Source organism: Chrysemys picta, chromosome 21 (assembly GCF_011386835.1).
Source record: "Chrysemys picta bellii isolate R12L10 chromosome 21, ASM1138683v2, whole genome shotgun sequence".
In the NCBI taxonomy this organism is placed as follows: domain Eukaryota; kingdom Metazoa; phylum Chordata; order Testudines; family Emydidae; genus Chrysemys; species Chrysemys picta.
This window is the reverse complement of record NC_088811.1, coordinates 9,844,363-9,859,578: the sequence shown is the minus strand read 5'-3', so window position 1 is coordinate 9,859,578 and position 15,216 is coordinate 9,844,363. Positions and strand designations below refer to the sequence as shown.

Here is a 15,216-nt window from a genome sequence, read left to right as displayed (position 1 = left end):
GTTATAAAGCTCAAAACTTAACTATAAATGGGCAGACAAGAGCGGGTTTCCCCTCCTGCCACTGCATAGCCATTCGTTGTCCCCTTTTCCCCTTTACTCTTATGACCAAGAGGTAAACTACGCATCGTCCACCTGCCCCAAGCTGTCATGCCAGCTTTTTGGAGAGGAGGAGGGGGGAAATAAGCGTTCATAAGGAGGACAAAAGGGACTGGTATGTGTATCTGTATATGAGCTGGAAGGGCTCAGGGGATAATGAATAGATGTCTCTTGTTGAACAGCAGGAAGGGAAGAACCTGTCATGTGTTCTACCCTGAGCCTCAGTACAAAGAGAAGCCCTGATTCTGCATGGGCTACATTATCCCCTCTCAGTTCTGTGAGCATGAAGCTGTTCACACTTCAAGCCAAGAGCGACTGGAGCATGCGCAGTAAACATCACACTAGTGTTGCAACCTGGCCCAGATGGGGTGGGGGCCCCTCTGTAGCTGCAGGTTTGGCAGCTGTGTCTGAACAGGCCCTGCAAAAGTGTGTCCTGGTGTTGGGGGGTTAGTTTAAGATATTTATTTAAATTAGTTAAATTACTTTGAACTTGTCAGAAGGCTCAAACAAATAGCAGGTCCATGATCAGAGTTGCAGTACCTGGAGCTACAGAAGGGTTAATTGGATCCCAAATCACTCTGCAGAATGCAGGAGTTATCATCAGATATAAGGAGGTCCTTAACCCCTTCATTGCTGATAGTCCTGTCCACCTGCCACTTTGTATTGTAATACCCAGTTAATTGGGCAGCTCCACAGGTACGTTCTGCCAGATTTACCTGGCGTCATAGGCAGCCGTTAAGCAGTCTTGTAGAACTATAACTGATGCTATTAAAGATGGTATCTAACAATTAGTAATGGATGCAGCCAACAGCCTGTGGGTTCCTTTGGGGATTAGAGGACTCTGTTGATTAACAAAAGAGAAGTCTCTGGAGAGAGAAACCTTAATTACAAGAGCCTTCTTTTTCATTCTAGCACTGCGTACAGCTGGAGAGAGTGACAGAGGTCTCCAACTGTGGCTAAGGTTTAAAAGAATGCAACAGCTTGCCTCAAGCCTCTGATTTTCAGAACTGTTGTTAAACCCAATGGTTTAATCCCTAGAATTGAAAAAAGAGAAATATTTTCATAGAATACCCAGCCAGGAAAACTTCTGTAACTTGCGCATTATCTGAGTTAGCTCTTCTTGCCAGAAGCAAATGTGGCCTCAATTCCAAACATTGGAAAATGTTAGCAACCAGACTGCCCCAAAATTGTGAAGTGGATGTGGCACAGACTGATTCGTTGCCAACCTTTTTTATCCTCTTACTAGTAGAATTTATATTTCTCTGTTGATTTATTCTAGTCAAAAACTAAGAGGGTAACCTGGAAATTAAAAGAACAAATAGCTTGAATCTAGAATGAGGTGAGGAAAGTCGCACTGAATTCTTTGCTAAGCTAGTGAGGAACAGGCAGGCAGTGAATTTACCGTGTCTAATGAAGGTGGACTTTTGTCCAGTAAAGCTTAGTCTGTATTATAAAATTGCTTATAAGAGTCTAACTTTGATTGGCTGAGCTATTCACATGACAATGTAGGTAATCAGCAGGATTGCACTTTTTGAAAAGGAATCTCATGTCAGTAGTAAAATGTGGGTCAGTAAATTCCATGCATTTGAAATAACTTAACAGCAGAAAATCAATTGAGTGTTTTCCACTTTATTGGAGGGGGCTTTATTGTATCTAATACACAAGAGAGGCAGTCAAGAAACCAGGGTTCTGTTTGCAGCTCCGTTACTGACTTCTTTTGTGACCTTGGGCAAGTCATTTCTTTGTGATTCTATTTCCCTTTCTGTAAAATGTGAATAATGCTTACTGTCCAAAGGGTATGTCAAGGTTTAATACATTAATATTTATAAAGCACTTTATCCTCAAATGAAAGATAGTATATAAGTGAAGAGTATTACTAGTGTATTACAAATATGTATAGTATATTTTAAAATACAGTAGAACTTCAGAGCTACGAACTGACTGGTCAGCCACACACCTCATTTGGAGCCGGAAGTATGCAATCAGGCAGCAGAGACCAAAAAAGAAAGCAAACACAGTACAGCACAGTGCTGGGTTAAACGTAAACTACAAAAAAAAAAAAGTGGGGTGGGGGTTTAAAAGATTGGACACGGTAAGGAAATTGTGTCTGTGCTTGTTTCATTTACATTAAGATAGTTAAAAGTAGCATTTTTCTTCTGCATGGTAGTTTCGAAGCTGTATTAAGTCAATGTTCAGTTGTAAACTTTTTGAAAGAAGAACATAACATTTTATTCAGAGTTACGAACATTTCAGTTACGAACAACCTTCATTCCTGAGGGGTTCGAAACTCTGAGATTTTACTGTACACATTTATATTTTGTCTCGATCCTTTTTTTTCTTGACACTCCAGACTGCTCTCATGCTATTCTCTTCTTTTGTAGTTTTTCACTCCTCACTTTCCAGCCTCTGTTCCCTTTTATCTTTTTCTACACTGATCTCTTTACCCTTTCTGACTCTTTTTCCAACTCCATTCAAAACCATGCATACACAAAGTATCCTTCTTGCAGCCTTAGGTTTCCCCACACAGTCCCCAAGCAGCTTATTTTTGTATTTCATGTAATTGTATAGTGGAGGCAAATACCACCCCAGTTTCAACTGGGGTCGAATTTTCAAAAGTGCATAAATTCCATTTTCAAAAGTGTTTTAGGCATTTAATGCTGAAGTATCATTAAAAGCCAAAGAGATTTAGGAGTCTAAATCACTTAAGTGCTTTTGACTCTCTTGTATTATAGACCTAAATTGTGTCACTTGTCTAAATGAGAATGTAAATTCTTTGGGGCAGGCACTATGTTTTCCTGAGGTCTGTACAGGGCCAGGCATACTGACAGTTCTCCATTAACAACAATAATTGCAGAGCATAAAGTTTTCTGAGCTTTTTTCTGCTACAAAATGATACCAAGAAACAGACGGAGCCTCAGTTGGATTGCTGAGTAAATCTGTGAGAGCACTTGTGTTGGGGAGAAATGATGGCATTAAAATTTCCAAGTGAGAACGTGGGTTCCATAAACTCATCCCTCCTAGCTGCTCTCCCTTCCCCCGCCACATTAATCATTTTTGGACTGGACTTCCATTTACAAAGTGAAACCAACCCAGCTGATCACACTGAGTTTTTGGGGGAAGAAGATAAAGAATGGTCAGAAAAACAGAGCCTGTTGCATTATCTAGGTTTAAGAAAGGGTCCTAATCAGAGGGCAGGAGAGAAGAAAGCTAAACTACAGTTTAAAAACTAATAGGTAGGGGAATAAATAGAGAGAATCTCTTAAGCGTTTACAATGTGGTGTTAGATTATGATATTTACAGGAGATTCCCTAGGTACCATTTTAGATGGCAGAAGGATTTTTAATATATTTTAATAACACCACAAAAATTCTTTGAGCCTGTTTTCATAATTTTAATAAGACATTTCAGACTGTGCAGTATCCTTATGTATCCAAAGAGGGCATTAATCAGCACTGCTGCACAATCTGTTGAGACTTATTGCTTAATTAGAACACACACAACCCTATTTGTCACTGTGACAATGGCATGTGCACTAAGATTAAAACGGTAAAAACGCCCAGGTTAAACCTTCAGTGAAGTGCTCATGAAGCTACTTTGGGCAGAAAATGGAACACCTACAATCTCAGTTACCCTCTGTCTTTCCTCATTGGTTCTGTCCTCCCACGCTTTATTCCATCATTCTTAATTCAGTTATATGATGCCATGAGAGAGTATTTGTGCTAGGAGAAGATACATTTGATTCCCCTGCTGCTGAGACGCTAATGGAGGGCAACAACATAATGTGTATCTGGAGATATTTTCCAATTGCAGATGAAGTGCTGCCATTAGTAAAAACCCTAGTAGAAAATAAAAAGTGGCTGTGGATGATGCCGAAAACCAAAGGGCGAGTGATTCTCATGTCAGGGGATCTCGACCAGTCCCAAGGTGTGAGTTAGGCTATGTCTACACTATGCTGCTTTTAACGACACAACTGTGCCGCTACAGCCGTGCTGCTAAAAGGCGCGCAGTGTAGCTGCTGTTTGTCGGCAGGAGAACTGCCGACAAAAAAACTTCCACCCTCCACAAGTGGCAGCGGCTTTGTCGGCAGAAGAGCACTGTTCTCATCTGCAAAACTTTGGTCTTTCGGGGTTGTGTGTGTGTGTTTTAACACCTCTGAAGGACAAAAGTTTTGTCGTTCACTTGCCAGTGAAGACAGAGCCTTAGTCTGGCTCTTATGAGTGGTTGTGGGAAACCTCTGAGACTCCTTTAAGACTGATGCAAACAATTCACACCAGCATTCTGAGGGCTTGTCATCATTGCTAAAACAGGTGCTTTTTTTATCTTGGAGTCACTGTCATTCATGAGAGAAATGCACAGTGAAGACCAGATACTTTAGTTACGCCACTAAATAAACTTGCAGAGGTCAGGTCTATACTCCTTCCTGGTCTTCTCTTTGGGTGCGTCTTCACTACCCGCCGTATCGGCAGGTAGCAATCGATTTATCCGGGATCGATATATCGCGTCTCATTAAGACACGATATATCGATCCCCGAACGCGCTCACCGTCGACTCCGGAACTCCACCAGAGCGAGCGGCGGTAGCGCAGTCGACGGGGGAGCCGCAGCCGTCGATCCCGCGCCATGTGGACCCCAGGGAATTCGATCCTAGATACTTCGTAGCTGAAGTTGCGTACCTTGCATCGATTTCCCCCTCCCTCCTCCCCCCCCCAGTGTAGACCAGCCCTTTGTTTTGTTCTCAGAGAATACAGCCACTGAGCAAGAGACTGTGGGCTTGTCTTCAGGGCTAAAAAAAGGTGTGGTTTTACCCCAGAGTAACTAAGTAGTATGAGCCTATCCTGAGATAAAAACAAAGCAAAGACCAGGCAGGGGTACAGGGCTGACCTAGGCAAGTTTATCTTGTGGTAAAACTGAAGTGCCAGTCTCCCCTCACTCATAGTAGCTGAGGAGCACAGTGTGTGTGTGTGTGTGTGTGTGTGTGTGTGTGTGTGTGTAATTGCATTAAAACTACCCCCTGCTATGTTTTTGTTTTCTTGTTTCCCCTCTTGGCAATGCTATGCTTTTGGGAAATTAAACAGCAGTTATTATGTTTGCTCACTGTGTTATACCGTAACAGATACTTGAACGTAAGTTGTTGTATTCATGTGACTGGCTTCACAAGAGCACTGACTGCAGTGGTAGGGCTGTCAAACCTCTCACATTCAGAAATGCACACATAGTGTTAATCCTTTGTTTACCTAAGGCAAGATTAAACACAAACACACAGGCACAGCTTGTACTGTGTATTTTACATTTGAAACCCACTGATAAGAAGTGAGAAATCAGGCCATGCCGCACTTACTTGCTTTCGGTTGATTGTTTAAGGTGTGGAGTAGTTAATGCCTGCCCAGGCATTTTATTGTGTCCCTCAGAGAGCTTGATTGAGTTACAGCATAACGCAAGAGGGCAGGAAGCGAAAATGGTGGCAGAGGAGAGAGATAATGGTGCCTTGTGACAAGGAAACAACCTCCTAATAGGTTTCAGAGTGGTAGCCATGTTAGTCTGTATCAGCAAAAACAACAAGGAGTCATTGTGGCACCTTAGAGACTAACAAATGCATAAGCTTTCATGGGCTAAAACCCACTTCATCAGATGCATGGAGTGAAAAATACAGTAAGCAGTATATATATTACAACACATGAAAAGATGGGAGTTGCCTTACCAAGTGGGGTGAGGGGTGTCAGTGCTAACGAGGCCAATTCAATTAACCTCCTAATAACTACACATCTCCTGTACTAGCAATAATGCTGGGTTACGAAAGACGTGAGCAATTGAGTTGTCCTCCGGTGGCGCGTGAAACCTTCTGTCAGGTGGAGTTCCTCAGGAGCAAGTCTCACTGCTTCATGTTAGTGGTGGAGTGATCTGAGCCTTTTTGATTTAAGCAGACTGAGTCTTGGAAGTGTGATGTGCCGTTCTGGTCGTACACAGTGTTAGTGGTTAGAAGGCTCAGCCTGAAGAAATAACACCTAGGGAATGTCTACACGACAGGCGCTACAGCGGCACAGCTGCAGCCATGCTGTTGCAGTGTAGCCACTTACTGGAATGACAGAAGTGTTTTTTCCGTCACTGTAGTAAATCCACCCCCTCAAGGGGCAGTAGCTAGGTCAATTGAAAATTTCTTCTACCGACCTAGTGGGGTCTACACCGTGGGCTAGATTGGCTTAATTATATCTCTCGGTGTGAATTTTTCACACTCCTGAGCAATGTAGCTAGGTCCACCAAGTTTTCAGAGTAGACTAGGCTTTAGGTCTACACTGAGTGGTTTGTATGGTGCCAGCTAGCAAAGGGCTCACAACTCTGTGTCAGCAACTCCTTTCAGGCCTGACAAACTCATTACACCTAAACGCTTCTTTCATAGTATTTACTCAGAAAGGTTTGTCTGAGGTATCTCATGGAATCTTATGTCCTACTGATCCTTACCATTGGGCAATGTACGTACAGGTGACACTTAAGAAATTGTGTGTATGTACTGAATGTTTTGGAATCTGCCCCCCAGGCAGTGTTGGCAAGTTGGTTTTGCCAGACAAGGGGCTGTGGAATAATCTGCCTCCGTTCGTGTATATATTAAGCATTGTAAAGCAAGCACAGAGGAAGCCCCATCTGCATGTAAACGTCAACAGGAAAAAATAGGTTATTGGGTGAGGGGGCGGCGAGTGAAACAAGAGTATGGGAAGACCCCTTGGAGCCAGTGCCCAGAAGGGAAACCACTGGGAGTTATCCTGACTGTGGGGACAAAAACAATGGACTTTGGGGTACAAGAAGAAGGCACAAGGACCCCTCTTTTATCCTGCAATTCTTAGTCTAGTAGAAGTCTGTGATACCTTTGTTTTATTTGTAACCCGTTCTTACTATCCCTGTTCACTCTCTTAAATCATTACCTTTGTTAATAAACTTATATTTATTTTCCCTATAAGTAGATTACAGTGCTATGTTGTTGTGTTGGAGCTGATAGTCAGCTGACTCAAACAGAGTATAATGTGTGTATGCTGTACCCTGGGAGTAGCGAACCTGGTAATTGCTGTGCATGTTCAATGATAGGGGCTGGATGCTACAGGGGGATGCTTCTGAGGAATTCAGGACTCGGGTCTGCAAGGCAAAGTATGCCCCAGGGAAGAGTGCTTGAAGGGTGGCAGAAGAGCTGGTAGAGTGTCCAACTACCACAAGAAAGATGACTCCTCACTGGAGGCAGGAGGGTCACACGGTGACTCTCAGTCCTGGACACCACGAGACAGCGTCACAAGATCGACACAACTACATCACTCAGGGGTGTGAAAAATTATACTGATGGGGTTTGAAAAATTCACATGCCTGAGACCTAGTTAAGCCAACCTGAGCCCCAATGTAGATGCCACTAGGTCAACAGAAGAATTCTTTTATGGATCTGTCAGAGGGGGGATGGACAACTGCATTTCTCATACTTCTGACATAGCCCCTGAGCAGCATCACAGACACCTCAGTCTGGGAGACCCACAAATACCACCAAGGAAGCTGTTTGGGGAGGAAGGATGACTTTTGGCCCCAAGACAGTGCTGCTTCCATTGCGCTATGAGGGGGATGCATTACTTATGGCCGACTAATAATTGCCAGTGGTGCTGATAGTGTGGTGGGCACAACAAAGCTCTGGAGGGGAGAAGACTGAATTTGTGCTTGTAGGGAAGAGAGGAACTTGATGGATGGTGATGTCTCCTGAGTTGAGGTTAAGGGTATACTAGCTGTGAATATCCAAGGATTCCAAGCAGATTAATGGAGAGACAGATCTCTCCAGGGATCAGATTCACCCTTTCTATTAAGAGGATGCAACTTGCATTAACTTCTGTGGGAGTTTTGCTCCCTTATCCCAGGGACTGGATTTAGTCCCAGACCTGGGAGAGGGAAATGTGTTCCAACTGGAAGAGGTGGATACCTGGAATGTATCTCCACTGCAGAGTTAACTTGGGAGGAGGAAGGCAAGGGGCTGGGTAGGTCTAGCAAGCTAGAGGAGCCAGTTGCTGATACTGGATGATGCTGTTTGGCACACTCTCTCATATCCAGAGCTCAGAACTTGAGTTCAGGTTCCGTAACAAGAGGAAGGCCTGTGTATGGAGGGAGGCTAGGTATTGTAGACCACCCTCCAGATATCGGGGGCATGGGCATTCTTTCACCAAAGTGAGTTATGTTCTCCAATGGGGGGGAAACCAGGCCAAGCTGGTGGATGGAGGCAGCAGCTCTGGTTGAGCCAGAGAGTAAATAGATGGTTGAGCCTGGTCCAGGATCTACAATCAAGTGGACACGGAGGCAGGTGCAGGAGTTTACTTGATGTGTTAGGCTTCTTCCCATCGATGCTTTTACTAGTAAGGACATAATTTTTGGCTCCTTGGCAGTGCTGATCATCCAGGCATAGTAGCATTGTAGTCCGAGAGTGCATGAGCTGCCATAGCATTGGGGGTCAAGAGATCAGCTGTGGTGTCCCAACCTGGCCCCAGGAGTGGGATTCCTCTCCTGACTGTGGAGCAGAACTTCAAATAGCAAAATCAGAACATGCAAAGTTGGAGCTGTTTGGACAGGAGGTTGGTTTATCACAGTCGGACTCTTCCATACACGTGCGGGAGTTGGGTAAATGAGACAAAATAGATAGTCAGAAAGTGCTACAGGAACGAGCCACTCGTGTATTTTGTGTTGTTGGAAAAATAAAGATCAAGCACAACCCACAAAGCTGCTGGTGGACTTGTGAGTCTGAGCTGAACGTAATGGAACTGCTGCGACAGGTAGTACTCCGCTGATGGCTGTGTGAAACAAGGAGAAACACATAGGAGAACACCACCTTTGTTAGGCAACAGCTGATCTGAACGCTACCCCATCATTTATAACCAAATGCATGAAATGCCTTTTTGCTCCACTTAGTAGAACATCAGCTCCATTAAGTAATAGATTTGCTAGTCCTCTAGTGGTTTCTTCAGTGCAACTGTAATGTGTGTCTTGTCTCACACACAGTCACACTGATGCATGGCACATACAGTTTCATGTACTTAACATTTGCAAATCACAATAAATGAGAAACTGGGGGTATGCAGCACTTACTACTTTCGTGTTCGATTGTTAAGGGTTGGAGTAGTTAATAATGCCTGCCCCAGTGTTTTTATTGTCTGTCAGAGGGCTTGCTTGAGTTGCAGCAGAACACAGGAGGGCAGGGGAGGGAAATGGTGGCAGAGGAGAGAACGGTGCCTCATGCCAAGAAGACAACCTTCTAATAATTACAAATAGCTTGTGCAGCACTATCAGTAATGCTGGGTTGCGGAAGGACATGACAGCTGATCTGTTCTCAAATGGCACGTGGAGCTTGACTTTCCCAGCAGTGTATCCCTCTTTTCTTGTTAGCCACAGAGCCGACCTCAGCTTTTTATCATGCCTCTTAATTTAATTTATTATTATTTGTCTTTAATTTTGGAGATTTGGGGGGAAATTACTCCTGTTTGCTAATAAAAAAAAAATGGCAGGAGGGGAATGCGTTCCCACCAGAGCCACTACCCAAGGACAGAACTAAAACAGGATTGATCTGATCTTGGATGATTTCAGTGCATCTGTTGCTAGGAACATCCAACTCCTGGCATGAAAAGGGTTTTAAAAATAGACTAAATATAGGCTGATTGGTTAGGAGCATTTCCCTGGGCTAGTGCTACTGCCCAGAACACTGTGGATTCAGAAGAACCTTCTTTCCCTCTTCCCTCCTCCCCTCAGTGCCCAGGCACCAAACCAGCTCAGTTCATCATGCTGTTAGCAATTATAGTACAGAGATGTAAGATGTGTTGACTGCAAGACCTTGCTCTGAGATGAGGTGAGATCACCAGGAACAAAATGATCATTACAGGCCATTCATGTCGGCAGCGTTTACGCTCCCATGTTTGCTTGCAAGCAAAAACAGCAGCTAATTTGCAAGGCAGCCTTTTGTAAAGGGGCCTTTTGATCAATGATTGCCTGTGTTAATGTTTCAGTAGGCTATTGATTCCTGCAACAGCTTTTGTTCCCTAAATTTATGTGCAATGGGTTTCGGCAGCACACACTATGCATGTTTGATTAAAGTTCAATTGACTTCACTCGTGGTGAAGCCGGGAGCCGTTTCGCTCTCTGTTTGTAGACCAAAGCTTTCCGTGACATGTTCTTTTGTTTGTGCCAAGCCCCTGCCACCCATGCAGTCACCAAAATGCGATTCCTAATCCTCCCAGATTCACTCCACTCCATCATTTAATCCCTTAGGTAGACAGAATAGTATTTGATGGCAAGGCAGCTAATAAAACCTGGGTTGGAATTTGTGTGCTTATGTTCCATAGGGTGAATAATATTAAAATCCTACTTAGGTACTTCCTCGTTGATTTTTAACCCTGTGGCTGTGACTGAAGGTTGAGTCATTTAGTCGGTCATGTATCTGAAGCTCCAGAAATGAATCCTAACTATATTTGATTAACTCTTGTGATCACCCATTTCTTTAGTCTTGGCTGAGTGAGTCTATTTCATTAATAATATTAAAATTTGAGTCTTCGTACAGATTTTTGACTGCAAGTTTGGAAGGGTCCGTTTGGAATCAGACGTATGTTTCTGATGTAGGCTTTACCCATGAATACAGGCAGGTTTAGTTTTCAAAGGATCTTTGTTTAATGGCCAGTGCCCTTCATTTCTGGTTGTTACTCATTTTTATCAAAAATATTTCAGGGTTTTACAAAAGCTATTCTGCTTTTTACCAATTTTCCCCCAAAATTTTTACCACTCAATTACATAAAAATACTGATTATTTTAAGAAAATCCAATCCATTGCATTAGTAGATGTGTTTGTTAATAAATTAGTCTCCGTGTAAATGCGAGACTGTCTGGTCAAGTAAGGTAGTGTTGTGGAAGATAGACACACACGCATATGTGTGTTTGTGCACATCAGTGTTCAAATCCTAAAAAACAAAAGCCACCATCTTTCCTTCTGGAGCAGGGACCCTGGATCAGGCTCCCTGCTCCAGAAGGAAAGATGGTGGCTTGGTACCCTGGTGCCAGGAGGATCCCTGAACCTTGCTTTCTGTTCTGGAAGGAGGGATGGCAGCTCAGTAACTTGGGCAGACCCCAGAGTGCCCCTATGTACCTAGCTTCCCACTCCGGAAGGAAAGTTTGGGCTGCCCAGGTAACCGAGCTGACATCTCTTCATTTGTGAGCCCAGAAGAGATTGAGGAGACAGTGTGAAGAGATGGCACTCTTGCCTGCTCATCCTCTTCCACCTCCGGGCCCACTGAAATATGACATGACATAATACAGCCGTTCTGTCTGCTATCCAAAATCAAAGTTGTGGTTGTGTACTTCACTGAAAGAACTCTTCTGTCCACCTAGCGCTTGTCTACACCAGGGGATAGGTCAGCATAGCCATGTCTCTTGGGTGTGGCTTTTTCAGACCCTGGAGGTGTTGCCGTGCCAATGTAAGACTCCAGTGTAGGCCAGCCCTTATTCCGTGCTCTTGGCTAACTCACAGTTCCTGAGGCCTGATCTACACTAAAAAATTAGGTTGACCCAGCTACATCGCTCAGGGGTGTGAAAAATCCACCCCCCAAGTGATATAGTTAAGATGATCTATCCCCCAATGTAGACAACGCTAGGTACACGAAAGAATTCTTCCATGGACCGAGCTCCCACCTCTTGGGGAGGTGGATCCACCGCCCCAGATGGCAGAACCCCTCCCGTTGGTGTAGGTAGGGTCTATACTGAAATGCAACAGCAGTACAGCTGTGTTGCTGTAGTGTTCCAAGTCTAGATAAGCCCTGAGTCACTATATTTACCCTTTGGTATTGAATGATGATGATGATACCTGCCTACTTCAATTTTGGAAACTCTGGAAAAATGAGTAGTTTTTTTTTCTCATGAGGATTCTTGTATCCTACCTAATCTAGGGATGTAGATGATTTTTTTTCTCTCTCTCACACAAAGTGTCACTCTGAAATTGGTTAGGCATGGGTATCATTTTAATGTCGATAAATCTGCATCAGTCACACTCGCTATCAGTTCATAACAATACATCCGTTCTGTCTGCTATCCAAAATCAAAGTTGTGGTTGTGTACTTCATCCAGAGTTCTCTATTTTAAGTTAGGCATCTTTAAAATCCTTAAGTGGTGTCAGATAGACGCTCCTCGGGTTACGCAAACCTGACTTACGCAAATCGGCACTTACGGAAAAAGTTCCGTAAGCTAGAAAGTATTTTTTTTTTTTGGTTTGTTTTTTTTTGGGGTTTTTTGGTTTGGTTTTTTGGTTTGGTTTGCATAATGGTCGGGTATACGTTCCCGAGTTATGCAAGGCGTTCCGGAACGGAACGCTTGCGTAAGTCAGGGAGCGTCTGTAACTTTTTTAATAGGATCTTCCATATGTCTTGTCACTGTTTGCAATGCTGTTTGACTGAGGAAGGTGTCTTTAGTACAGAGTTAACTAAAGTGATCTATGCTGAGTAAAGACTGCAGGATTTGGCCCTGAGAGAGAGAGAGAGAGCAGGCTGAGGTTATGTGATTAAATCACATATAAGGCAGTTCAAAGAGACCATTTTTTGTGGGCAGTTTAGGCATGTTTGTTCTGATGTTGATTTTCAAGGGACTAGTTAGAACTTCTCCGTTTCTCTGGCAACTTGATAGAAACACCACCTTTTACCTTAGAGGCAGACAAGTCGCCAGAAAATGTACTCCTTGTTCTTTTTGCTGATACACTAACGCGGCTACCACTCTGAAACCAGGAAATGATGGGGGTTTCAAAGTAAAAGAATGGAGATTAAAACCACATGCTGTTCTTTAGCTCAGCATCTCATCCACTAGTTTGAATGTCATCTGCTCTAGGTTTCTGAATGTAAGCCAGATTCATTATGCTATGGAATTATCACTAGCTTCCCTGGGTGTGCTCTTTTACCTGCCTAATTAACTTAGATGTGGGCATATATATTCAGATTAAAGTTTGATTTGCTTTAATATGTTTGAATAATACGGATACCGCTTATTCTCAATCATGTTTTTATTCTAACATTCAGCTTTTCAAACAGGAGTGTATTTAATGCATGGGGCGTATTAAGGTGGGCAGGATATCATCTATTTGAACTGATCCCACTCTCACTGAAAGTGCCAGGGTTCTTTAAAGACCATCTTTAGCCAGGACATGGCTTTTACAACTCATTGGAGAGCTGGTACCTCTAGCAGTACAGTGCCTACTAACTCTTTGCAGAGGTATTGATATACGGCTGACTCAAAGTAAAGAGCGCCCCCTGCTGAAGCACCAATACCCGCACTTCATGCAGTATGAAAGTGGTGGCTGGAGCACACACACACGCACACACACACTCTTTTACTTCTGTGAAATTTGCTTCCCCAGAAATATCTTGCTCTTCTATCCAAGGGAATTTGTCTGGCTGAAAATATACCCTTAAGCTTTTTATTGTGTGTGTGCGCATGTGTGAGAGGGAAAGAGAAAAGGGCTGACAAGTCAGCTGTGCATGCCCCTCTAACATATTCCTTCTGTGTTTACAGGGAGAACTAATCACTTTCTATTACTATTGGAAGAAAACCCCTGAAGCAGCAAGTTCCCGAGCCCACCGTAGGCATCGAAGGCAGGCTGTGTTTCGGAGAATTAAGACTCGAACTGCTTCCACTCCAGTCAACACTCCCTCCAGGCCCCCCTCTAGCGAATTCTGTAAGTGGAGGCTAAAAGCAGCGCATTTATCTTTGTTTAGATGCATAGAACTGCAGTATTGTAGTAGCTCTCTGCCTTCAGCTGAATAAAGCAAGAAAATGGAGTTCAGGCTCTTGGCTTCTCCTGTTCCCACACCATTATGCCTGAGTATAGCAAGGGATGTTTTGTACCATGTGCAATGCAGCGCTTAGGCACAGAAGCCCAGTGTAAGGATGGAGACTTTGACCAGGCTCTAAATTTCCCTGTTTGTTATAGTTGCTTGTGTGTGTTGCATTTTCCCTGGGATTATTCTAGGAACAGCGCTTGGAAAAGGCGAGAAATAAAGCAAACTTTCCTCTGCAAGTAGTGTTTCATGACCATACTTTCTGCTCGTTACAACTCATGCCATGTTATAGTCAGTATTGGTATATTTTCACAAATCTAAGGCTATGTCTACACTACACTCTGTCAGCATAATTTATGTCTCTCTGTGGTGTGAAAAACCACCTCCCCGAGCGACATAAGTTACACTGACGTAGCGCTGTGCACACAAGCGCTGTTGGTGGGAGAGCTTCTCCTGGCAACAGAGCTTCTGCCGCTCTCAGGGGTGGTTTTATTATGCCAATGGGAGAGCTTTCCCGTCGGCATCGAGCGTCTTCACCAGACAGGCGCTGCAGGTGCATCAGTCCAGCTGTGCCGCTGCAGCACTCTGTGTATAGACGTGGCCTTAGAAGCACCATGATCTTGATTGTTCAGGTGCTTTTGGCTCAAAGAATAATTACAGAGCCCAGTGCAGTCTAGCACGTCACTAAGTGTTATGGCCCCACTGATCTCAATATGGCTGTAAGGAATATATCATCGTATAAAAGGCTAAAGATTCCCTTAAAGTTTTAATACCTTTTTATGGGCTAAACCCAGCATATTACCCCTCTCCCCACCCCCCCAAAAAAAGTCAGAAATGTCACCAAAATGATTTGAAGTAGGGTTTTTGGGATGGAAAAGGGGGGAGGATATAGTGGGGAGTTGTAAGAGAGGGAGGTTAACTTCCTTGGGCCAAAAAATCACTTTTATTCTTGCTTTAGAAAGAAGGGTCCTGACCCTACTGTTGGACTCAGGTGAATTGAACTCCTGGGCCCAATTGCAGGATTAGGACCAAAATTAACTCAGTAGAATAAAGATCTTGGCCATGTGCGAATTTTGCATTCACGTTTTGAACACCTGAAGGAATTGAAGTTGGAAAATGTGATTAGTACTAGCGGCCACTGTTGCAGTAACTTAAGTTGTTAAATGGGACCATGTATGTTTGTAGAAGGGTATATGGACTGATGATGACTGCTAATGGAAGTTACTGAAGAGGGACTCCCGGTACAGAACATGCATGTGTTCCTGCAACAAGGACTTCTCTTCAGACTAAAGATTTGAACAAATGAGGTCACGCAT

The 15,216-nt window shown here is 43.7% G+C and overlaps 1 protein-coding gene across 14 annotated transcripts in view; it reads left to right on the top strand.

Annotated features, from left to right (window-relative positions):
• Nucleotides 1-15,216, top strand: part of RERE (arginine-glutamic acid dipeptide repeats) — a 314,825-nt gene that overhangs the window by 274,224 nt on the left and 25,385 nt on the right. For all 14 annotated transcript variants that reach the window (XR_010594217.1, XR_006175082.2, XM_065574910.1 and 11 more), the window contains one exon: nucleotides 13,635-13,797. Coding sequence is in view for 11 of the 14 variants with exons in the window: in XM_065574910.1 (XP_065430982.1) it covers nucleotides 13,635-13,797 (163 nt within the window). In the remaining 3 variants the exon portion in view is untranslated. The remainder of the gene's footprint in view (nucleotides 1-13,634; nucleotides 13,798-15,216) is intronic.